At 51.4% G+C, this 22,305-nt stretch overlaps 10 protein-coding genes across 10 annotated transcripts; 1 reads left to right on the plus strand and 9 right to left on the minus strand.

Annotated features, from left to right (window-relative positions):
* Positions 1-476: 476 nt before the first annotated feature.
* Positions 477-1,519, minus strand: APUU_12273A (uncharacterized protein; the record flags this gene model as incomplete). The annotated part of the gene is made up of 4 exons (XM_041698456.1): positions 477-525; positions 578-819; positions 881-1,161; positions 1,213-1,519. The coding sequence occupies 4 exons, from the start codon at positions 1,517-1,519 to the stop codon at positions 477-479; spliced, it is 879 nt and encodes a 292-aa protein (XP_041551639.1).
* Positions 1,520-2,272: 753 nt separating this feature from the next.
* APUU_12274A (retropepsin-like aspartic protease) lies at positions 2,273-2,944 on the minus strand (the record flags this gene model as incomplete). The annotated part of the gene is made up of 1 exon (XM_041698457.1): positions 2,273-2,944. The coding sequence occupies one exon, from the start codon at positions 2,942-2,944 to the stop codon at positions 2,273-2,275; it is 672 nt and encodes a 223-aa protein (XP_041551640.1).
* Positions 2,945-3,698: 754 nt separating this feature from the next.
* APUU_12275A (uncharacterized protein) lies at positions 3,699-4,391 on the minus strand (the record flags this gene model as incomplete). Its single annotated transcript, XM_041698458.1, has 3 exons — positions 3,699-3,844; positions 3,917-4,319; positions 4,389-4,391. 3 exons carry the CDS (start codon positions 4,389-4,391, stop codon positions 3,699-3,701), a joined length of 552 nt encoding a protein of 183 aa, XP_041551641.1.
* An 898-nt stretch (positions 4,392-5,289) lies between these two features.
* Positions 5,290-5,934, minus strand: APUU_12276A (retropepsin-like aspartic protease; the record flags this gene model as incomplete). Its single annotated transcript, XM_041698459.1, has 1 exon — positions 5,290-5,934. The coding sequence occupies one exon, from the start codon at positions 5,932-5,934 to the stop codon at positions 5,290-5,292; it is 645 nt and encodes a 214-aa protein (XP_041551642.1).
* A 2,639-nt stretch (positions 5,935-8,573) lies between these two features.
* On the minus strand, positions 8,574-9,662 carry APUU_12277A (ankyrin repeat domain-containing protein; the record flags this gene model as incomplete). Its single annotated transcript, XM_041698460.1, has 2 exons — positions 8,574-9,475; positions 9,524-9,662. 2 exons carry the CDS (start codon positions 9,660-9,662, stop codon positions 8,574-8,576), a joined length of 1,041 nt encoding a protein of 346 aa, XP_041551643.1.
* Positions 9,663-9,932: 270 nt separating this feature from the next.
* APUU_12278A (uncharacterized protein) lies at positions 9,933-11,603 on the minus strand (the record flags this gene model as incomplete). The annotated part of the gene is made up of 1 exon (XM_041698461.1): positions 9,933-11,603. One exon carries the CDS (start codon positions 11,601-11,603, stop codon positions 9,933-9,935), a length of 1,671 nt encoding a protein of 556 aa, XP_041551644.1.
* Positions 11,604-12,303: 700 nt separating this feature from the next.
* On the minus strand, positions 12,304-14,761 carry APUU_12279A (fungal specific transcription factor domain-containing protein; the record flags this gene model as incomplete). The annotated part of the gene is made up of 8 exons (XM_041698462.1): positions 12,304-12,518; positions 12,574-12,798; positions 12,860-13,338; positions 13,399-13,536; positions 13,597-13,786; positions 13,834-14,325; positions 14,391-14,611; positions 14,685-14,761. The coding sequence occupies 8 exons, from the start codon at positions 14,759-14,761 to the stop codon at positions 12,304-12,306; spliced, it is 2,037 nt and encodes a 678-aa protein (XP_041551645.1).
* Positions 14,762-16,232: 1,471 nt separating this feature from the next.
* Positions 16,233-18,008, plus strand: APUU_12280S (FAD-binding oxidoreductase; the record flags this gene model as incomplete). The annotated part of the gene is made up of 4 exons (XM_041698464.1): positions 16,233-16,522; positions 16,582-16,935; positions 16,991-17,037; positions 17,089-18,008. 4 exons carry the CDS (start codon positions 16,233-16,235, stop codon positions 18,006-18,008), a joined length of 1,611 nt encoding a protein of 536 aa, XP_041551646.1.
* A 435-nt stretch (positions 18,009-18,443) lies between these two features.
* Positions 18,444-20,147, minus strand: APUU_12281A (carotenoid oxygenase family protein; the record flags this gene model as incomplete). Its single annotated transcript, XM_041698465.1, has 5 exons — positions 18,444-19,109; positions 19,167-19,304; positions 19,352-19,728; positions 19,781-19,904; positions 19,965-20,147. The coding sequence occupies 5 exons, from the start codon at positions 20,145-20,147 to the stop codon at positions 18,444-18,446; spliced, it is 1,488 nt and encodes a 495-aa protein (XP_041551647.1).
* Positions 20,148-20,479: 332 nt separating this feature from the next.
* Positions 20,480-21,895, minus strand: APUU_12282A (NAD(P)/FAD-dependent oxidoreductase; the record flags this gene model as incomplete). The annotated part of the gene is made up of 3 exons (XM_041698466.1): positions 20,480-20,756; positions 20,804-21,044; positions 21,088-21,895. 3 exons carry the CDS (start codon positions 21,893-21,895, stop codon positions 20,480-20,482), a joined length of 1,326 nt encoding a protein of 441 aa, XP_041551648.1.
* Between the last annotated feature and the right edge of the window lie 410 nt (positions 21,896-22,305).

The following is a 22,305-nucleotide window of genomic DNA, read 5'->3' on the forward strand; positions in this document are numbered from 1 at the left end:
CGCACGACGTTGCCTGACCTGACCCGTGAGAACCTTTGCTCGTCAAACCTGCCGGAACTGCCGGTCAGAGTATCCGTCACTTCGTCCATCGCTGGCCGAGTGCCCCGTATGTTTAGGGCAATCAAGTCCCATAACGAAAGCTCACACCCAAGCCTAGGTAGGGCCCATCCAGCTCAGTTCGGGACACCAGGCGTGTCCCACCGGCGTAGCGGGGATTCCCCATTCTGATTTAGCTCTCTTGTTAGGCTTTCAATGCGAAGGACTACAGTACTATGTTAACCACTCGTGGTATAATGCGTGCTTGCACTTTATATATAATTCATCGCGGCTATTCCTAAACCGGCCCATGTATACACAAACTTAGTATAGCTTGTAAAGACAGCCAATGTAGCAGATATCCAACTCCCATTCAAAAGGATGCTTAGTGTGAAATCTCTAAGAAGCTCACATTAAAGCCCCGAAAAGCCATTTCCCGCTTATGTCTGAGGGAAGTTGGTGATGAACGCAACCTGAACGGCAGCAAAGCTATGCGACCACTTTTGTTAGCTTGGACTAAGAAATCTTGCGATTGACTCACGCTGTAGAAGCCGCAAACACTTCAACCCGCCTAGCCCTCGCCAACAGGCCGATGAAGATTGAAAACAAAATATTGTATATAATGATGATGGCCAACCGGGTAGCCATATTGTGAACAAAGTATAGTACTATTATGGAACTGGCCGGGATGGCAGAGGATATCAAGGTGCTTGTTATTCTTGTTGCGCGAATGATGCTCTCGTCTCTGTAATAAACTGTCCCTGTCTCGATATCTACCTTGGGCTATACCCATGGCTTCGTTATCAGCCGCATATTAAGTGTTTGGTAAAGGGGGAACACGAACCCTGGCAGGCTTAAAGATCTTGTAATATCGCATGGATACGTGCTCATGCCAGAACGGGATACAAACACCGAATACCCATCTCGTCAGTGGATCGACGTTCTGGTATCTCGCAGAGAGCGTGATGAGGTCCAGTTCGTGCTCTTCTGTGCCGAACCATTGGTCATATTCGGCAGTGCCGTAGAACTGGGTATAATTTGCCAGCCATTGCTTAAGCAACTGCAGGTCATTCTTATGGGGCTTCCGATACTGAAGTAGTTGGCTGTGCTGCGCCAATGCGGTGTCTGTTGACGTATGAGCACAGCGATCTATACATCACCGGGTGAAAAACTTACTGTATTTCTCTAGTAGCTTCCTCAGCTCCAGCCACTTTGCCCACTGGGCCGACGACTCAATGCCTTCCTTCATGTACGACACGCAGGCTCGGTACTTCTCACGGTGGAATTCGCCCGAGCCTTGGTCCTCCTGCATAATTTTTCTGAGCTCCTTCTCTGTAAGTGTGATCTCAGCCTGGAGGATGAGCAGGTTCTGCGTATTGAGCTTCATGTATGAACGAAAGGTTGACAGGCCCTTGTCTCTGACCATCAGAGCTGCTAGTTCGTCGTAGCCTCCATCTTCTACTGGCGAGTTTGCGGTCTCCATCGAAACTAGCGACGTCCTCGGTGGGCGTTTTATCATTCGGTCCGTATTAGGGATATATGTAACTGGATGACGGTGACAATTTGTGCGCAGGTGTCGAGGTTGCTGGTCTTGTACTAACAGTTATACTATTGTTGCCATCCATATTTAATATCTTGATAGGTCTCCTGCAAGGCATACAAAGACCGCACTTGAGCCTCAAGCCCGCAGCAAATTCCGCGGAGGGCTCTGGCCACAGCCACTCAGAATAATCATATGTACGACCCAATGTACTATCATCCTGCATGCGGAAGCATAGATACCCAAGCCACCTGAGCACTCCACTCCTCTGTCTCGTGAAGCAGCGCCTATAGGATCCCCGGGCATTTATCAAACCATACACCCTGCGGCCGAACAGGGTCATCATGTCAGCCAGGCTCCTTAGGCTGCATCGAGACCCGTCCTGGGTCCAGTCAAGGCGGAACCAGCATTATATCACGGTCTCGACCTAGCCTCTCTTCCTCTAATCAAAGGGGTTCTACAACCTATCGAAGGCCGGCTAATCTGTTCCGTTATTGAATGACTATTCGGCTCTTGAAGAGGACATCGGACCCATGCATGGTATTTCGTTAATCCAACGAGTAGATACATTCGCTGGAATGATGGCCTCAGCCAAAATCCACAGATCATTCTTCATCACTTCGCTATATAAAATACAAGGCCAGCCTTCAATACCGGCTTGAATCTATATATGCGGAGATGTGCCTGCGTGATACTTCACGTATGTGAGGATACTGCTGTCTGCTCCAAAAGCCCATGATTCCGAATTGAAGACGCCCCTAACACCATATCAAAAGAGTTGTTCTCGATAACCAGCACCTCCGTTCTGTAGTGACTGATACATTTATATAGGCTCCATTCGACTTCTATTATTCCCTGCGGCTTCGCCCAGTACCCGTTGGGCAGGCGTACCGGTGGACCGTTATATGGCATGACCGGCACACCCAAGAGGCGCGCAACCTCGTCTGATACTGCGTTCAAATCGCCCTGACGGTCCAAAAGTAAGCGGCGATAAAAGACCTTCTCGCCCTGATATCTACCCAACTGAACATCAAAGGTCCGTTTGGCTGACGAGTATTGCTCTGGGGGGATCTCAAATCCTTCCGTTGCGAACCCCCACTGCTCGCCCTCGATTCTGTGTCGGCGCCCCGGATTCAATTTCTCGTTGTGTCTATCCCCGGCATGATTCTCGAGCTGCGATCCGAGTCGGTCGAAGCGGAATTTCGACGGGGGATCTATATCAGCATGCGGCGGTTTCACCCGGGCATTGGCCCTGCGGTCACAGCAGGACAATATCCGATAGAGAGTGTTTGGCATCTGGAGTCGGGGTATAAAGAAACCGCATGTCAGATTTGCTGATTCTGGAGGAGGGAGACATTTTGTGTTCATGTTTCTTGTTTTTGTTTGTTTTTGTTTTGTTTTTTTGGCACTTTGGCATTAGAGAGGACAGGACGATAGGGTTGTAGAGAAATTATTAGCTACCTCTTTTTCAACAGCTCCGTATATTTATATTATAATATATCCATCCAAGCCGTCTATGCGGCTCTTGGGCTAGTTATCGAGGCTGCGCCGTTCTTATTCCCTTCGCAAGGCCATGCTGATTAGCCTGTGATCGCTGAATGCAAAGAACAAAGCTCACCCACCGAGCTGAGGAGGCTCGTAAAGATAGATATTTGCGGCTCTTCCCCGAGGCAGAGTAGCTCTGATAAACCGGGCACAGTGGGCCTTAGGCGCGCGGGGTGGTGGGCTGACGTGGCGGCGAAATGTTATTGTCGTACGAAGGATGTTGGAGGGAAAACAGGATACTCGTTGATTGGTATTCGTTCAGTCCGCCAAGCCACAGGAAAGACCAACATGGAGGGGAGCGAAAGGCTGCACGAAAGGCTGCACGAAAGGCTGCGCGAGAGGCTGCTGAGCCAGCCACACACGGCCTGGAGGATGCAGTCTTGTCCGAGGCAGACCGTAATATCAAGGGCGAGTCAGTACGATTCTGCTTACTTACGTCGTACACTAGGTTACCGGCATAGTCTACGTCATTACGTTCCTTTGTAGATGGCTTTTTACTGCTGTCAGATTCCACGCACTATGAGTACTCCCGGGCTGACCGACTCTGGCTTTACAGGTACATTTACGGATACAGGCATCATCTCGGTTGGATGTTGCTCCTAGGCTGTCCCTGATTTGCGTTTCGCTCCTTCTTGATCCTTTCAGATTCAGCATCGGCCTGTTGAGCCTTCCCCCGGCCTGCTTTTCCTTTCTCTTCCGATTCCTTGTTGAATTTCGCTGGGTCTGGAGAACGACGACGTATTAGCGCTCTCTGGCCTGTTTACGGATCTCCCAGGAGCACGGGTATGTACTAACCCTTCCCCTTGTCAAGACAAAGTGGAGCTACGTGTCTGGACGTATCATTCAGCAAAAGCCTATCCGCTGAGAACATCCCAAGAACAATGTCATATCGGCCCATTATATGGTTTCCCTGGGACTCGGTAATGTAGAAGTCAAGGTTCTCGGATCGCCGTCCTCCAGGGGCCTTCGTGCACAGGGTCACCTTGTGTCGCGCGGTATAAGCAACACCCCCAGCACCTGCGAGGGTCCTGGTCATACCCAGATCGCGTGCTGTAACCCCCAGCGTACGCTGTATCTGGCTGAAGAGGTTTCCCGAGATTGCATTGTCGCTGAGGGTCTCTTCGATGGCGGCTTTGAGGGTTACGTGCCCTCCTTGGCCTGTGTAGTTGCTGAGAATGATTTCCGCGTCGTTCGATCCCTGGAGTATAACCTTAGGGTTAATGCAAGCCCATTGAACAGCATTTGCTGGTATAGTGTGGCAGCGTACCATTCTGAATATATTTTCAACGGTAGTAAATCTCGTAGATGGTCAACGGTCTGTGGTTCGATGAGTCTCCTGTATCACAGTTCCAGTCTGCCGTTTCTTGTGCCTTGGACGACGACATGCCGCCGCGGCGCTTTCATATCTGCGACCAGATCGACCGTTGGGTATCGAGGACTTGTTGAGCCTCATTGACACTGGCGGTCAGTCTATCATGTTCACGAGGGTAGGTAGCATATGCAGGTTGGTGGTATCACGGCGGTTTGTTTGCTTCAGATTGGATCACATCTCGGGGTGAGCCAGGTCGAACAGCAAGGATCTCGCTGGCATCGTAGAATCCCTGCAGCAAGCGAACACTTGCATCCCGCAGATTCGAGTGTCAAGGGTTCTTCCTCAAGTGCGAGGCTGTCAAGTGTGAGTGGTGAGGGGAGAACAGTCTCTGCAGGCCGCAGATGTTGGTTAGCCACGATGATAAAATGTCAGCTCGACTTCTCGTCATTGTGCAACATTATGCATCCGTAATAAGACTTAAATTACCTGGCACACCCACGGGGCGTGAAGCTTCCGTGTTTGGGTGTCCAACCACCGAGTTCTGCATTGGCGGCGAATAACAGCATGCGACTACGCGCCCTGGTTCGTATGCTCGCGATATCACTGTAGATCAGCAGTAATGAACTGGTCAGGACGGACGGCGGGGTATTTTATGACACGGAAGGCCCAGCGAGCACCACAGATGATTTCCCAGGGTTATTGTTTTATTTCTAGAGTAGAGGATGCCCCCCCAATCCGACGTATGAGCACTTGGGCTTCTCTGATACGCAAAACAAAACACGATAAGCGAAATCAAATCAAATCAAGTCAAGTCAAAAAGCCGCCCGCCATGCAAAAGAAGAAAGTTTTGGTCTGCTCATGCCCTCATGAATTGCAGTCCTGCATTCCAGCGTTCGCTTTCGATGAAGTGACGCTCAAGGTCGCTGCAGGGCCTCAACAGATCATACCTGCGGATGGTTTCGCTCCCTACCAAGACATCGAACCTCTCCATCTCGACAACATAGAAGTCAGACCTGTAAGTCCTGGACCCCCACTTCATGCGCCATTCCACTCCCCGAACAACCCCTAGAATCTGGATCTGCTCTAACCCCAGGGTCCGCACAGTGATGTCGTCGACGCGATCCAGAATCCCACGGCCCTCGTTCAGTCTCTCCCAAACACGGAGACTCATAAGATCCATCCGGTCGCACTGGTTGTCGAGGGTCACTGTCGCCAGCCGTTGTTGGGCAGGTTCGTCTCCCTCAAGCCGCATCACGACGTCGAACCCCCCGCTTATATCATTTCCCTTCCCCTCGCCCTTTCGCCGGGCCGCGGAGCCACGAGGAACAAGAGCACGGGTGAGCTTGACGAGTTTCGAAAGCACGGCCCAGACCTGCGCTTTCCTGTCGCCGCCGTCGTCTGGTTCATTGGGGGCGGATCGTTCCGCTGAATCGGTATCAGACTCCGGGTCGACCACAGTTTTAATCTTTTTTTTGCGAACCCAGGACCGCCTGAGCTTCATGATGATGGTTTTGGGTATTGAGACCTTGGTAGACAAGGGAAATCTTGGGGTTGCGTTGTAGACGTAGGATGGTTGTAAATGTAGGACGGGTCTAAGCGAAGGATAGTTGTAGAGGGACGACGTGCAAAGGATTGCTGCGGGCGGGCAACAGTGGACAGTGGAGGTAGCTGGGGGGACTCTGAGATGGACGCGACGAGATTATTGCTCGAGAGGGAGGATAGTGTGGTTGAAGGATAGTTGTAGAGACGACAGTGGTAGAAGGTGTGGGAGATCTAACCACCAACCTTGCGAATTCTTTTTGTGTAGTGGTCTGCGTCTCATAACAAGGCACGGAGTCCGCGCCACTACGTTGAGCAGGATGTATAGTAACCAGTGCACCTAGCGTAAGGCGTAACCCAAGCAGATAAGCTTGCCTTCTTTCCTATGCAACTTTGCCCGGGGAAAACACTGATGGCGGGGTCATTCCAGTACCAGCAAATTTGCAATGAAGAAGACAGCAACCTCCGTCACCAGCAGCCGTGAATCAGGACTGCATTATATTCCGCGTGCATCACACTGGAAGACGGCAGGCTTTTCTTCTAGAAGAATGTCAGGTGCCCGCAGATGTATCCATTCGTCCACGACGACACTGAAAAAGAAAAGCGCCTGGCGATGGTACCGGTTCGTCAGCACCGCCTCGTCCGCAGCAGTCTTCAGTAGCTACCTTTCTGGTATATCACATCATCAAAGGGCAGAGCTTAATCTTGAAGACTTGTCGGCTTTGATCACCCGGCATCGGTGATGGGGCCATCAAGGACCCTGGATGCAATGATTGCTCGTCATCCATCTAGTTTTCATGCCCTTCAGCTCAGCCATCCCGTGGGGCATTGCCCTCGTTGTTCATGTATGGGCCCGTAGAATGTGCCATGAGGAATGACTTCATATGGCCCAGATCTAGAGCTCAAGAACCATGCCAGAATTGGCATTCCGATTGGTGCCCGATAGGCTCATCATCCTACCATAATAGTAGATCAAAGGGTCTTCAGCACGGGCTTACTCCGCCCATGGCGTCGGTTTCTCTGTCCACCTTTTGCACTGCCACACTTTTCAACTGTACAAAGCTAGTCACTTTCGCATGCGCAACCCCCAGAATTTCGCCCACGGGTGCTGGATGGCACCACCTTCGAGATACAGTCCAGACTAACCCCGACACCTTCGACGTTCGTGTTGAGACGCCTTGGCGGGTTGTCCCCGCTGGGGCGCAGGACACGATCGTGAGCCTTCACGCTTGCCTCATTGAGGCTTTTCTGGCCATTTCCCGTCTGTTGTTGGATGCTTTTGCCGACAGCGTGACTTGTATGGCTTGAAATGTAGAGATTTTCAATATCTGGAAGGGTGATAGTCCTATTCAACAGCTAACCGTACCGCGGCTTTTATATGCTTCAACCGGTGATGTCAGAGCAATTTCTATTACTCGTTTGCGCAACATCTGACATGTAATGAAGTCAGACATTGCAGGTCTGACATGGGGCACACGTTCTACAGCTGACGCAATATATCTGCTTATAATCTGATTGATCGTGACCCACCATATGGACTGATTAATTCCACAGTACCAATCCCTGCAACCCTGAGGCCCAAGCCACATGCCTGATTAGGCATCAACCATATAACAGCCTGTTGATATACCTTCATTCCCAGCTGTTAGACCTAACTGGGAACAACATAGTAATAATGATCAGCAATATCCTCTATCTCGTTTTCAAGCCCACCCCCTGACGAATCATCCTCCAAGAATGCTTCCAGCACCTCGGATTCCCCTTCATCCGCGGCTCGGTTATCTGAGGCATGTTGGTAATATCCTGCGTCCGCCAGGTACGCAGAACCACCCTCTTTAACCTAATAGTAAACGCCTGCTCCCTCGGCGGCATGCAACTGAGAGTTGTATTTCCCGAGTATTCCAGGCTGAAAAGCCCACTTATCCCGCGCCCTCCCGGGCGATAAGATTAGAATCCATGATAGGGACAGTAATAGCACTGTAATACTCAGATACAAGTGCCAGACTCTCTAGTGTAGCAGTATTGAAACGGGTATGCAGTCCAATAGTAAAGTAAGCAGTATTATTACTGTCTTCAATCCCCTGCAGCTATACCCGGGTCTCTTCCTTCTTGCAGGGTTAGCAGAACCACAAGTTGGGCTTTCTCAAGGTATAGATACAGCCCCCGTACACTGTTAGGACTATGTTTATATCTTTCATCTATTATATAATCCAGCTTATAATCTAGGCCAGGAATCCTTGAAAAGTATTATCCAAATATCCACTGAAAACAGTGGTCAGGCCATCGACGTCCCGAACAGTGAAACATCCCTTTCTAGGAACAGAACACTTTCGAACGAGTCAAGATCGATATCCTTGATTTTGGGGATCAGACAGGCCAGTTGGATGTCCTCTGGGTGAATAGCAGGAGACCAACAACGGTCTGCAGCGACATGCTCGCGGCAAAAAGGCAAAACCAGAGAACAGAAACATGGAAGATTTCTTAGCAAATAGATTACAAGGAGTGTTTATTGGCCCGCGATGGGAAACGTTCGACGTTGGAGGAGAGTTCCAGCCGTTATAAGGTTGGCTCCACCAGGTTAAACATAGTTTGATAAACATGTCAAGACTCGATCGAAGCTAGATCTACACCAAATATCCCGTCTATCTCAGGATTCGGACAAATGACGACCTCGTAATACAGATGCACAACGTCACTAGCATCCTGGGGCATCCCGCCTGCCTCCAGCATCAGCCTCACCATCCCAGCATGTCCCGTGCTCGCGGCCTCGCATAACGGCCACGCGCCAGGCATCTCCGGACTAAGATTGGCCCCGTTCTCGATAAACAGACGCGCCATGTCAAGGTTGCGATGGAAAATCGCCCACCATATTGGCCGGTGGTTGGCTTCTGGATCTTCAATGTCGGCTCCATGCGATAGCAGGATCTTGAGTATTTCAAGATTGTCCCTGGACGCGGCATAGGAGACTGGGCTTAACGAGGTTTCAGAGTCTCCAGTCAATCTGATATTTATGTCTGCGCCACGGGCTAGGAGGAAGCTGACGACGTCGGCCTTCTCATTGAGTACGGCGTCTGCAAGTAGGCTTGTTCCATTAGGTTGCGTGTTGATGTTTATGTATCCTCCGTCGAGAAGGAACTCTAGCACAGGGATATGTCCACCTGTTATTATATATGGACGGAAGCAGTCTCGTGGGTCAACGCCTGTCTTGAGAGCGGTGGTTAGGCAGTCGACATCCCCCAGTAATACTGCGACACACATGCAGTTTCGAATATCCTCGACCAGCACGTCTCCCACGTTGCTGTCGGCCACTTTCGCTTGCCTTTGATACAATCTTGCTGAATATGTCGTGGGTGTCCAGCTCGAGGTAGTAGTGTTTTCCCGTGTGGTATAATCTGCTGCCAGCTGCTCCAGTGCGAATTTCCCAGCTGGTTTACAGACTTCGAGAAGCGTCGATGCAGGGTGGTTCTGGATCAGCAGCCGCCGCATGCAGTCATACCACCGGCCTATTTCTGTTAGTTTGTGTGGAGTTATAATTTGGCGGCGAGACTCACGGCAGACGCACAGGGCGTTGACTATTGACTGCCAGTCTGATTCTGAGAGTTGGGACTGGGTGCGTTGGGATAACTCTCTCAGAATCAGGTACTGGACATCAAACGGCAGAGCGCAAGACTTCATCGTGGCCTTGGACATTTCGAGGTGGTTGAAGGGACGAAGAATAATAAGGGAACTGGGCAGGAGGTTGAACGGTTGCCCCTGGCTGAATACGAGGTGGTGGCCGTTTCCCATAACAAATCTCGTATTGTACTATTTCCGTGAAAGCGGCTCATATGGGCATTGTCTTATGTTACGGAAGATCCTACATACCCTCAGCAGACATCGCCGTTGGATGTGGATTTGTCAATTCGTAGACAACGCAACTACTAACGACCCTACGATATAGCAGTGGATAACCAGACCATATCATACCCTGAGGTTCTCCAGTGGCCGTAATACCTTCCACAGGAATTGGCTTTCAACTCCATTCTCACCCTCCTTGTTAGAAGGTCCATCATCCGCAGTACCGGAGTCTTCACCCTGCATTCCCTCCAGGCAGCCAACCACAACCTGCGTATATATGGCCCCAACTGCAGCGGGAAGTGTGCTCCGAGCTACTTTCAGGAGATGAACATCTTCTCTCTGAGTCACATCAGGGCCGACTCTCCTCCACATTCCAATCTCCAACAACACGACGCCGAGACTGTAGATGTCGTCAGAGGGACGATAGTGCCTCGGGCTCGTCGACCATAAGTCTGGGTGTTTGTATACATTTGTTTCCACCACCGTCTCCGAGTCGCGGCGCAGTTTACCGTGCACTTCTTGATCTCTGCCTACTGGTTGCCCATCTAGACGCGAGTGCGGGAGTCCCCGTAGGAAAGGTTCGTCCATGCGGAGATTTCCACTGTCACGGTCGTAGAAGAAGATTATCTGGTGGCCTCCAAATGATCGATGAAGCCATCCACCACACTGAAGGTGGTAAACGGCCTGCACCACTGCGCGGGCCAGGCAGATCCTTGTCCCCAACGGGGGTCTGCCGCTGGCGGCCCAATATCCTTGTTCCATGATCTTTCGCAGCGAGTAGGGTGGTATGGTAGGGTCAACCCACGAAGGAGCCTCGGATGCAAAGCCGAGGATCTCTATTTCGGTACCGTCGTGCATTGCCCTAAAGGTAAACCAGCCCAGGCACTCTGGTACACGGCAGACTGTATCACCATGCCTTGGAAGCCGGCTCGCCTTCTTGAGAAGGGCGACGACCTTGTTGCGACGCCGACGCTCAGCCTCTGGGATTCTAGACCGTTCTAACGGCGCGGATTCGGCGCACTCGATGAGGGCTGTATGAGAGGCTCCGCCCGGAGAGATATAGCGTACAGCAGTACAAGAGCCAGAGTATGGGTTGTCGGCAGTGAAATCCACCTCATCAGGTAGTCCAGTAAATTGCGCGCTCGAGAGCTCGAAGTCCCTAATCGGTGTATCTTCTGGCAGGAAGATCAGTTGTTTGATCTTTGCCGTTTGAATGAGGTCCTGGTTCACCCCAACGCTTTTGATAAGGGCATCCAGCTGCATCGGCGTGTGGTATTTTGGTAGGACACGCGAAGGCAATGATCTTGCTGCCTGCTTCTGTTCGGGGATTGATAGGAACTTTCCCAACCCGTCATTAGCCGTTCTCAGCTTTGCCAGCAGTGAAGCCTTGTCATCGTCCTTTATTGCCAAAATCAAATCCTGCGTCGGCTCCTCAGTGCGTCCACTATCAGGGTGTAGCCGATATTTTCTGGCCAGATTCTTGAAATCATCCAAAGCCTGCAGAAGGGATTTCAAGATATCATGCACAAGGCTGAGCGCACCCTCCACCTGTAGAATCTCGGCGAACCCGGTAACCTTCAAGCATTTCAGGTCTTGTAACTCCATCCCCATCTTCTCGTCTAAGAAGCCCAGGGTGCGACCCCAGACCTCGAATCTAGCCAGTTCAATGCGTAGGAGTACATCCCACTCGACCAACTCGGTCGCTGTGGCGATTGCGGACGAGAACGTTCGGTAGCTGAAAAGGCATGAGTTGAAAAGGTCTACTGTGTCGGTTAGTTCCTCCATGTTTTCCATATTTCTTGAACGCTATCTACAGGCATCGACGAAGGTGAAGGCCTTATATGTCAGATTCTGCCCCCCCAACATCTGTAGCCTTGTCTTGGCGTTGATGCCTGGCGAGGGTACTCTTGCAATATGTGCAATTTGATGAGACACTAGACCACTACACCAAAAGACCTTGCAAGGTTTGGTGGTGAGCCAGCTATCTCTAACACATTTTGCCCGCTGTTGCTCCAGCCGGCTTGTCAATATCCCTGATTGAGGAATCTTGATTTTGGCGGCGCAGCCTTGTTGGCATAGTATAAATCAGAACCCGGTGTTAAGTGTTTTATGTCTTTTGTGTGCCCCGGCCAGTCTGACTGTTTTCCATATTGTAGTTCAGGTGCATGATCTCGTATTCAGTATGGCCATGTATCTACTCATCGTGCAATATCAATTGACCAATAATACACGGCACTTTCTATATCATGATTGCATTTATTTTTACTATCAGTATAGCTGCGATCTTGTGATATGTAATACACATCACTTATAAGCACATTGGACTTTTGATCCGAACGAATAAATAGGAACGTACTCCTGAACGATGCTCTTCCCATCTGATGTCTACTAGCAAAGTGTACTTGAGATCTATAATGGAGAGCTGCACCACATGGTTCAGCATTTGGCTCGTTAGGTGAGTATCGAAATGTTGTTGTCTAGCCTAACCAGCGTTTCACGCAACAGAATCATAACTCCGAGCCAGATCCCAAGTCTCAGTCGCATTCTGCATCCCATCCGGCATCTGGGAGCCATACCCGATAGCAGAGGCCCCCATGGCAAGACCCAGCGAGGCCTCCGAACTAAACAAACCCGGGTCCATGAGGTCCCATGTCCATGCGCTAGATGGCGATAGCGATAACGACTCTTGTGTAAAGGCCTCTGTGTTCCCTGCCAACTCTTCCATCAGCTGCTGAGGTGGATGGGGGAGTTGGGACTTTGTTACCGTCTAAGTGAATCGCCGCGAGAAGCCGGCCCAGAGTATTTCGGCACCTCATGAGAGTTCTGCTACCCTGGTCAAGCCCGGTGAGGACTTCCATGGCTGTGTCGAGCAGGACTCGGAGTTCAGCTGTGGAGAGTGCGGAGAGGGGCTCCCCTGATTCCGTGGGTGTGGGCGTGGGTATTCGTTTTACTAGGAGTACGCCTAATACCGCAAGGGCTGCGTTGAATGCTGCGCATAGTTGGGCGATTTAGCATGCATGTTCACCAGGAAGGGACATTATACAACCTACTATAGTAACAGGAAAACCACCAAGCCCCCAGCAGGTTCTGGTCATTCCTTGAACCAATCAGGATACTTTTGCTGATCTGGAAGACCTTGCAGCAGGTTTGTACCAGGTCCGCTAGAAATGTCACGCCGGAGCTCCAAAGCCACTCCGCCTGGTGTTTATTAGAGGCTGCTACGCCCTGACGCAGGGCTAGGAACTGGCCCAGAACGGGTCTCAGAATCAGCACCCTCGTCCCCAAGTAGCGGAGCGAGAGCAGGACCCGGAGCCTAGTGGTGCCAGCTGTGAGAGGAACATCATCGAGCGTCTCCTTGTCAGGGTCGATGATCCTGAGATCGAGAGGGATGTTATCCTGCCACTGGGCCAATTTCCAGCATAGCCGAGAGATGTGATCGAGGACCTCGCTTGTTTGGGGCGAAGTGGAGAACCCCAGGTTTTGGCCGTAGAGCTGATCGAGTGCCTCGCCCATAATATGGGTTATATTCCTATTTCCACCTGGTCAGATTATTTGAATAGGGGGATAGCACGGCCCCGAGAGTTCCTACATGATGGCATCGAAGAATGCTAGGCTAGATGCTGTGGTGGCACTGGGAACGTTGCTGAACGGCAAATGCAAGCTGGGCTCGAGCCGTACATGGGAGAGGGGGATCAGAGGGGGACGCCCGTATCTGACGCTCAGTAAACTATAGTATAGTGGTCATTATAAGAAGCTGGTTCCTCGTCTGGGGAGCAGGTTCAATTACCGATCATTCATAACACACCAGTACCATAGTCTCCTTCGCACTTCTTGGTCAATGTGTGACACGTTCCTCGATCCCATTATATGCAGCCCCAGTTGGTATGATCCTTTGACTGCCAGTCCATGGAACGTCCATGTCATAGAAGAGGATGTGGTTCCCTCCAGATACGCCTCCATCAGGAGGAATAGCTGCACTGAATTCGTTAGAGGAAGTCGAATTCGCCATATTATTGTGTCATACCCATTTCCAGGGAGAGCCGGCCAAGCATGTCTGCTTTTATCAACTCGAGCGCTTGTTCAAAGTACATTTTCGACTTTGTCGCCTGTTCACGAGTGGGCGACGTTGCCGCGAGGACATTTGTGGCAATGGCAAGTATTACATTGAGTACGCCCAGCCAAGATTTCCGTATACCTGAGAGTCCATTTCTCTGCATTTTGGCATACGTAGTTCGAAATGAGTCCTCGTGCACGCCTGGGATCATCAAGTTGACTGTACTGAAGTATAAACGCAACAACGAATCTGTTTCCTCTCGTTGAGGGAGCGCAACTGGCCTTTTTGGACTTCCCCGCTGGCTTTCATAACCGGTGAAACTGGTAGGTCTTGCAAAATATCCACATATACTTTCATTTTCAAAATGCGCCGACTCCGAACTTGAAGGACCGAGTACAGAATTTACCGGACGACCCACTGAATCCACGATGAAGCGCAAGAAGGCCACATTGGATGACATGCCTGTTGAAAGTCGTAGAGAAAAGGCGTTAACGAAAGCTAAAGCTAACCTTGCGGAGCAATTATACCGAAATACTCGTCTTCTTCTGCCCCGTCCTTGAGCGGCACCGCACCCATTCCGTCCACTCCATCGTCTTGAACTGGGGTGGTTTTCCGTCCACCAAGGCCTTTCGGCTGCTCGTTTACGGTAGCTGAGTTCACGTCTGGCGATCCATTAACTGGGTCTAGTACGTGAAGCCTCTGTTCTACCGCAAGCAGTCGCCGTTCCAGCGCTGCGTTTGCCTCATGGCTATACGAATCAGCCGAAAGAAAGCTTCAACACATCAAATACATAGGTATGTGTATCGATGAAGACCACTCACGTATCACCTGTTCCAGGACCAGTTACAGCAGCAGCAGGCCGGCGGGAAGGCTGATCATATCGACACTCCGTTTCCATGTCGTCACAAGACGAACAGGGTTGAGCGCCATTGCACTATCAATCTCATTGCTCATGGGTTAGCAATTGCATCCTGTAACTTAATTAGCGAATATTAACGGCCTACACGAGATTTTCGTGTGCGGCAGGACCGACACGCGACGCTGACCCTCTTTCGTTTCCGGCCCTGCGGTTGTGATTCGTGGATATGGTCGGCATGATCAGGCGACGAGGGCAAGGTCCTATCGGGCTGTCTATCTGGCATGATGGATGGGTCACATAAAACAGTTCAGTTCAATCTGCGTGTCGCAGCAACCGAGCAGACCGAATGTTGAGCACTACCTTGTCGACGCGGAGTTCGCGAGCTGGAGGCCGGGCATATGGTTGTGGGGATTCGTCGATGCCACAATTCTCCACCTCTGACCTTCTTCCCCGCCAATTATTTTTTTTCTCTACAGTTGGTGGTCTCCGGCCTTGCCGGTGGTGGCGGGACATTCGGGTAAGTCGGGGAAGCCGGGGAGTTAACAACCTGACGACCCACATTGAGCAAGCCTATGGAAGTAAAGGAAGTCAGGAAACTTGCTCTTCTACAGAGTACACAAGAAAGGGTCGACCGGTTTTGGCCTTTGCCGGAGTATGCCTTGAGGTATGAACGCCACCTGGGAGCGAAATGTCTACAGTCAACAAGCACATTGCGACGACCATTAATTACCACAAGGATCGACCTGGCATATTGGTGTTCTTTTTGAAGCCTCGACAACGTTGAAACTGCAAGAGAAATATCTATACGGCCGTTATCTGTTAGACAGCTGACTGGCTAGGCTTGGTTGGGTGTCAGTGTCAGTATCACCAGATTTTGAGTATTCCTCTTACCTATGTCCAACACAGCCTCGGTTTTCAGCGGGCTCAATGTAATAAACTACCTATATTTCTGACAATCGTCAAACAACCATAGCTGGGGGGCAGTAGGCCACAATAAGCGTACAAGCTCTTATTCTTGAGAGAGCACATCCCGAGAATAAATTCGGTGTCCGTGCCATAGACAAGGTCCCTTGAGAGGTGCAGAGAAGGGCTGTACCCGGGTTGTTAACAGACGTAGTGTGCTGAGTGTCATTCTTATTATACTCTTTCCCCCACGCCCCAGGTTCCGTCTGAGTTCTCACATCGAGACATCCCGAAAGCCGCAATAGCCTGCTAGATAAATACTTGAGTTAAGATAGAATATAACTTGGCGTAGCGTACCCCATGGTATATTGTATCGTAGCACCTCTGCATTTTATTTCCCCGGGGAACCGCATAACAGCTATATCCCCGTAATACCCGGCAGAGACGAGGCCAACCGCGGAATGCCTTACCCCTCTATCCCCGGCCAGCACAAGATCCGGTAACCAAGACATCAGGGCTTCTATTTCCTTTAAAGCCATCCAAGGGAGGTTCCAGGCACCTTTGCCCAGGAACACCATAACCCAGTATTTATGCAACCCCCACAGCAATGCCTTCACCTAGGAGGCTCGTGACACCTGATGATCAAACGCTGACATGCTTCTTTGACGATGCTGCGCGTACGCTTGGAGAGGAAAATGTTTCGCGTGTCCCTCACCACGGCGCACTCCGAGGGCCTCAGAACCAAGACTCGTACGGCGATCCCTTCTCGACGGCCAGCACCCACCAACCGAGCGGCGCCGTTCGCCCTAGATGCGTGGAAGAAATCCAGGAAATTGTCAAGCTTGCGAATGGATACAAGGTGCCTTTGTGGACTGTTTCCAGGGGAAAGAATCTTGGGTATGTTTTCGCCGCGAGTCTCCTTGTCGAGTGTTCATCGTACTCACAGGCGATCTCAGATATGGCGGATCCAACCCCGTTGTCAAGGGATCTGTTGTACTCGATCTCCATCGGATGAACAGAATCCTCGATATCAACGAAGAATACGGCTATGCTGTTGTGGAGCCCGGGGTGTCCTTTTTCGATTTATACGAAAAGATCCAACACAGAGCCCTGAATCTGTGGCCTTCCGTTCCGGCAATTGGCTGGGGTTCGGTTGTAGGGAATACCCTGGATCGTGGATTCGGATATACGCCCGATGGAGAGCATTCCCAATCACAGTGTGGTATGGAGGTCGTTTTGCCTAATGGGGATCTGCTTCGCACGGGTATGGGAGCGATGAAGAGCAATAAGACATTTGCGCTTTACAAGGGGTATGTTCTATATATCTGGATTGAAAGAGGCCCTAGCTAAAGACGAGTTACGCAGTGGGTTGGGACCCGGCCTGGACAGCATCTTCTACCAGTCCAATCTTGGTAAGCCTCTGCGTTGGAACAGAAAACTAGATAGACTGCTGACAGAAGCAGGAATCGTCACTCAGCTTGGAATCCATATGACGCCCGCCCCAGAAGCCTACGCCACAGTCCAAGTCAGTGTTCCCCGGGAAAGCGACCTTGTTCCGCTGGTCGGTACTCTCTCAGACCTCATGCGTCGTTCTATTATTCTGAACTCGTCATCCATCGCAAATACCTTCCGCCTCGCATTGACGTCCGAGATCCCGGAAGTCCAAGCCAAACTGGCGCAGTACATGAAGCCAGACTCCCACGTTCCCTACCCTATTCTAGACGAAATCCGGAGGGACCAGGATTGGGGATTCTGGAAAGCATACTTCGGCCTCTACGGCTCAGTAGAGATGCTTCCTGCCCTGCTCAAGACAGTCCAGCGCGCATTCCGCGGTATTGCAGGCGCCAGAATCGAGTGGCGCGAGTTCCCCGGTACGCCCGGACAGGCTATCAAAGCTGCCGAGATCAGTAGCGAGGAAGTTCCTCACAGTGGCATCCCGTCGCTTGCAGCGCTGGGGATCGTCAACAGTCGCTCGGAACCAGGCGGCGGGCACATTGACTACTCCCCGATCCTACCCCCTTCTGGCCGCGAGCTGTACGAGTGGTACCTAACGGCCAAAGCGCGCACGATCGACGCAAACTTTGATTTTTTTGCGGATTTCCATGTCTACCCGCGTTATGTGGTTGGTATCGAGCTCGTTATATACGCCCTTGGTGAGGAGCCGCGCGTCCATGAGCTGTACAGGAATCTCGCGCGAGATGGTGCGGCGCAAGGGTATATCGCCTATCGCACGCATGTAAGCCATATGGATGATCAAGCCAGGAGGTTGGACTTTAACGGCCATGCAATTACGCGCTTTACTGGCTCGCTGAAGGATTTCCTCGACCCGAATGGGATTCTCTCGCCGGGGAAGTCGGGGATATGGAATACGAAAAGCTCTTAGCCTATGTTGATGTTGCGCTTGTAGGATGGAACAAGACATTGAAAGCCAAATACCGTTTTGCCTTCTTGCATTCATGCCTGCCAACCCTGTATTGTTCCCTGCGTTTCTAGCAGTAACCCTGGCCTTGCGGACCTAAAAAAAAAAAAAAAAAAAAGGAATTATATCTAACTATATTTTTCATAAAGCAACCCCAGGTGTGGTAAGCCTGTACTTACATTGCCCAAACTGCTGCCTAGATCTCGTTACCCGTTTCACGCACAATGTTCTACAAGTTATAGACGGCTTTTACCCAAACTCCCATATCTATGATGTCTAATGATAGAGGACCTTTCTGAATGTGTTCACCAACACGTGAATTTGATACGCGTTTGCAATACCTTGTTTCTTGGACCAAGTAGACTAAGTTTTGCCAGGCCAGTAATGTATAGAAATATGTCATTCCACATGTGTTCCGAGCTCCCTCCCATCCACCCAGCTTCCATGGAGGCCCTGGCGCAAGCGGACCGGAAGCAGGATTTTGGCCTGCGCTCGAGTAAAGTTTCGCGTGTCCAGCAAGTGAAGTTCGCTGGCCATGGTGTCATAGTTATTCACTAGGGCTAGAACATACCCATCTCCCTCGATGACGGAGTCCTTCCGCGGGATAAAAACCGGCTCTTGCACCATATGGGTTTTCCCAGGGAAATAGACCTCTGTTTTCCCAGTAGAGTTGTCGAAATGCGCCAGAGAGTTATATAAAGGGGAACCGCCGCCGAGCTTGGGCCCAATATATTCAAAATCAGTCCCAAGCTCGTGGTCCATCAGATCGAAGAAACAGTGGCGATAGGGACGGGTGGCAAATCGGTCATCAATGCGGTAGAACTCCGAGTTTCCCTCCTGCAGTACTGTGGGTTCGGGGAGGGTAAGGTCCTCAGTCTGGGGATCGATGGTGAATCGGACCAGCTGGGAGACTATGGAGCTGGGCTCGGGTGCCTTTCCCTGAGCATCGGGCCACCAGAAGAACACGTTCGTCTCACTTAATCCCAAGTCAATCATCAGGTGGCCTTTTGAATCCTCGTATGCGTTGGCTGTGTGGCCTGGGAAAGAGTTCTTATATTGGAACCACTGCATTGGGTTAATTCCGGGTAGCCGAAACGGGGAGATAAAACAGGGCTGCCATACCTTCACATCTCCGGCTTTGGCTCCCCGACGGGGCATGACACCCAAATACATAGGGGTCTCTGGGCTCCATTGCCAGTGCTCTCCCCCCTGTTCCATGCGTTCAATGTCACATACTTGAGGTATGATCGGGAAAATAACCTGTGCAAGGCATTAGCGCAGTGTTTCGGAGAAACGAGCTCTCTTACCCAGTTATCCGTCACTGCAAAGTCATGGATCATCGCTGGTACCGGTGCCACCAGCCATACGACCTCGGTGAATTGGCCGCTAGGCGAAACACTGTAGTAACATACGTCCGGGGTGCCGTCACCGCGAGCTTCGTACCCAAAACAGACCATCTCGCCCGTGGCCGGGTCGAACTTCGGATGTGCGGTAAATGTGAGACTGGGCAATTGGCCCTCAAAGTCATATACCCCCTTTGTCTCTAGGGTAACTGGGTCCATGGCGTACGGAGGAGAATCCTCTTTCAGGGCCAGCAGGTGCCCGTTGAAGAAAACCACATTGGTGTTGGCGGTGCTGCGCACTTTAAACGCTACCGCATCAGTAAATTTGTTTCGGTACTTGCCTGGTCAGCCCGTTAGCTTCGAGTAAATGTGTACCTCTTGATCAATACCAACCGAGCAAGGCGCGTTGAGCTTCGCGCTCCCGCACAAACTTCTCGGTTCGCACGTGGCGTTGCCGAAATGATGCACGGCCGTTTTGGATGCGGAAGGCACTAACGTTTCCGTCTCCATTGAACCACTATCTTTGTCAGTATCCTCGATGTCTGGGGAGGCCGTTGTTGGTTGGGTGTTTCCTCACGGGATCATTTTCAATAAAGGGAGGCAGCTGAGGATCGGGCATTACTCGATAGAAGACTCCATCAATCTCTTTAGGGATCTCGCCGTACACTTCCAATTGGGACACGTCTCCTTCCACGCGGCAGGGTTTCATAAATCCTGAAAACTGGGGACGAGCCGGAAAGCAAGATCTGATATCGGACATGTTGGGTTGGGCGGGATCGTTGATGCTGTGGGAAGATCTGCCATGTGAGCAGCTGCTGACATTTATACGATGCAGGGAACGGTCAACTGTGATACAGCTTTTGCTCGTGTCGGGGAGCAAGTCATGGGATCCGGTCGCTCCCCGACTTTGTTAACACGAGTTCCGAGCTGGACGCCCAGATGGCCTCCTGTTCCGCTATCTTCCCGATAGCCCCCCGGCCGCCAGATACCCTCATGATCAGCTGCCAATGCCAAAAATGAAGGGAACACATGCATCAGGATGGGAATAGTCCCAATAGTGTAAATAAATTATAACCTCGCTATTTAACCAAACTACAGCTTCGCAACAACCTTCGCATCCAGCATATCCTTCATCTCAGACCTGGGCCACTCCGGATTCAGCGACGAATCGAGCTGCTCGGCCGTCCGGTCCCAAGCCCACTTCTGCGTGAGGTGCGAATCCAGCTTCCCCTCTAGCATCTGCACAATGTATTTACCGATGACGGGGAAGAATTTGAAGCCGTGGAATGAGCCGCAGGTGGCGACGTATAGGCCTTTTGCGGCGGAGTGGGGGGAGATAATGAAGTCTCCGGTTGGTGTGAATGCGTCCCTGTAAGGATTAGCTGTGGATTTTGATAGGATGGGGTTGGGTCTCACCAGCAGACTCGGAACTTGTCGAAGCTCCAGGATGCGGTTTGGGAGCCGTAGAACATGCGGGCGGAGTAGCGGACGTCGTCTTGTAGTTTTTTTGATACGTTCCACTGCGAGTAATCTTGATCTGTTGGTGGCGCTGATACAAATCGGCCAGGAAGGACTTCCTGTGTGTTGCTGAATATCGTTGCACCCCACCACTTCAGCTGCTTCTCTGGCGTTGGAGGGAGACTACCGAGGAAAGGCCCTGACTCGTTAGCTTGGTTATGATATGCGAGTGTCAGACATACCCTTGTCAGCGGCATAGCCCTGGAAGCCCACGGGCATCTTCGCAAACTTGTCATACGACTTCTCGTCCAGCGTCACCATCCCCGTGGTAATACCGCCAGCGACAATCCTGGGTCCAGCCCTAAGATCTTCCTTCCCAGTGGCAGCAGCGCTGTACTCCAGCAGCTTCGCCGTAAACGCCCCTGTAGACAGAACAACCTTGGAAACCTTGATCTCCTCGCCCGTCGCAGTCTTCGCTCCAATGCACTCATCCCGCCCATTAAACAACAAAGTCTCAACATCCGCCTGCACATACTTCACCCCCAGCCTAATCACCTCCCTCGTAACAGCCCTCAACGCATCCCCCGCAGCACCCCACCCACTCGTCTTATTCACAAGCACCTCCTTCGCATCTGTATAATCCGCCTGCTCAAACAACCCGCCATACATCCTCCTCGCCTCCTCCAGCGGAAACGCCGCAATCTCCGCCTTGCGCCCTAGCTTCTTATAGTTCTCTACCACATCCTGCCCATAATCGTCCCGACACACCCAGTACACCCCCGTCTCGTGGAAATACGGCTTCCAGAGCGGGTCGGTGTTGAAGATGTCTTGGGCTTCCAGGGCGAGCCGGCAGTAGTCGATGTCGGCATAGTCGGCGCGCACGACCTTGTTCCAGTCCCAGGATGCGGCGACGCGGGTTTCGGCGTCGAAGGCGTCGCGGTCGACGAGGGTTACGGAGGCGTTGGGGTTGGATTTTATGAGGTAGTAGGCGGTGGAGACGCCGAAGATGCCGGCGCCAAGGATTAGATACGATGGTTGATTTGTAGTCATTGTGATGGTAGTTTTGGAAAATGAAGGAGCTTGGAATGGAGTGGCATGGGGAAGGATTTATTTTATAATGGTGGATGGTGGGATGTGAGGGGAAGGTCTGGTTGCCCGCCGGGATCAGATACAGCTCCAGTAACTCCAAGTATACCGCAGGAACAGTTCCAATTGGTCGTAATAGTTGGAGATCGGAGATTGTGAAGCTGGTGTGGGGTAACTTTCTTATCTGCTTTTCCGCCGGGAAACCCCGCCGGATCCTACTGTCGATTTTCCCGCTTCACCATCGTGGGTTATACACATAATAGACATACGGCTGCCAGCTGACGCCCCTAGTTAATTAACAAGGACTGCATGTTGTGGTTATATTTTCTTTCAGCATTGTATTTGGTGATCGTCAATCGATCCGCATTGTGGAT

This window comes from Aspergillus puulaauensis, chromosome 1 (genome assembly GCF_016861865.1).
Source record: "Aspergillus puulaauensis MK2 DNA, chromosome 1, nearly complete sequence".
NCBI classification, from domain to species: domain Eukaryota; kingdom Fungi; phylum Ascomycota; class Eurotiomycetes; order Eurotiales; family Aspergillaceae; genus Aspergillus; species Aspergillus puulaauensis.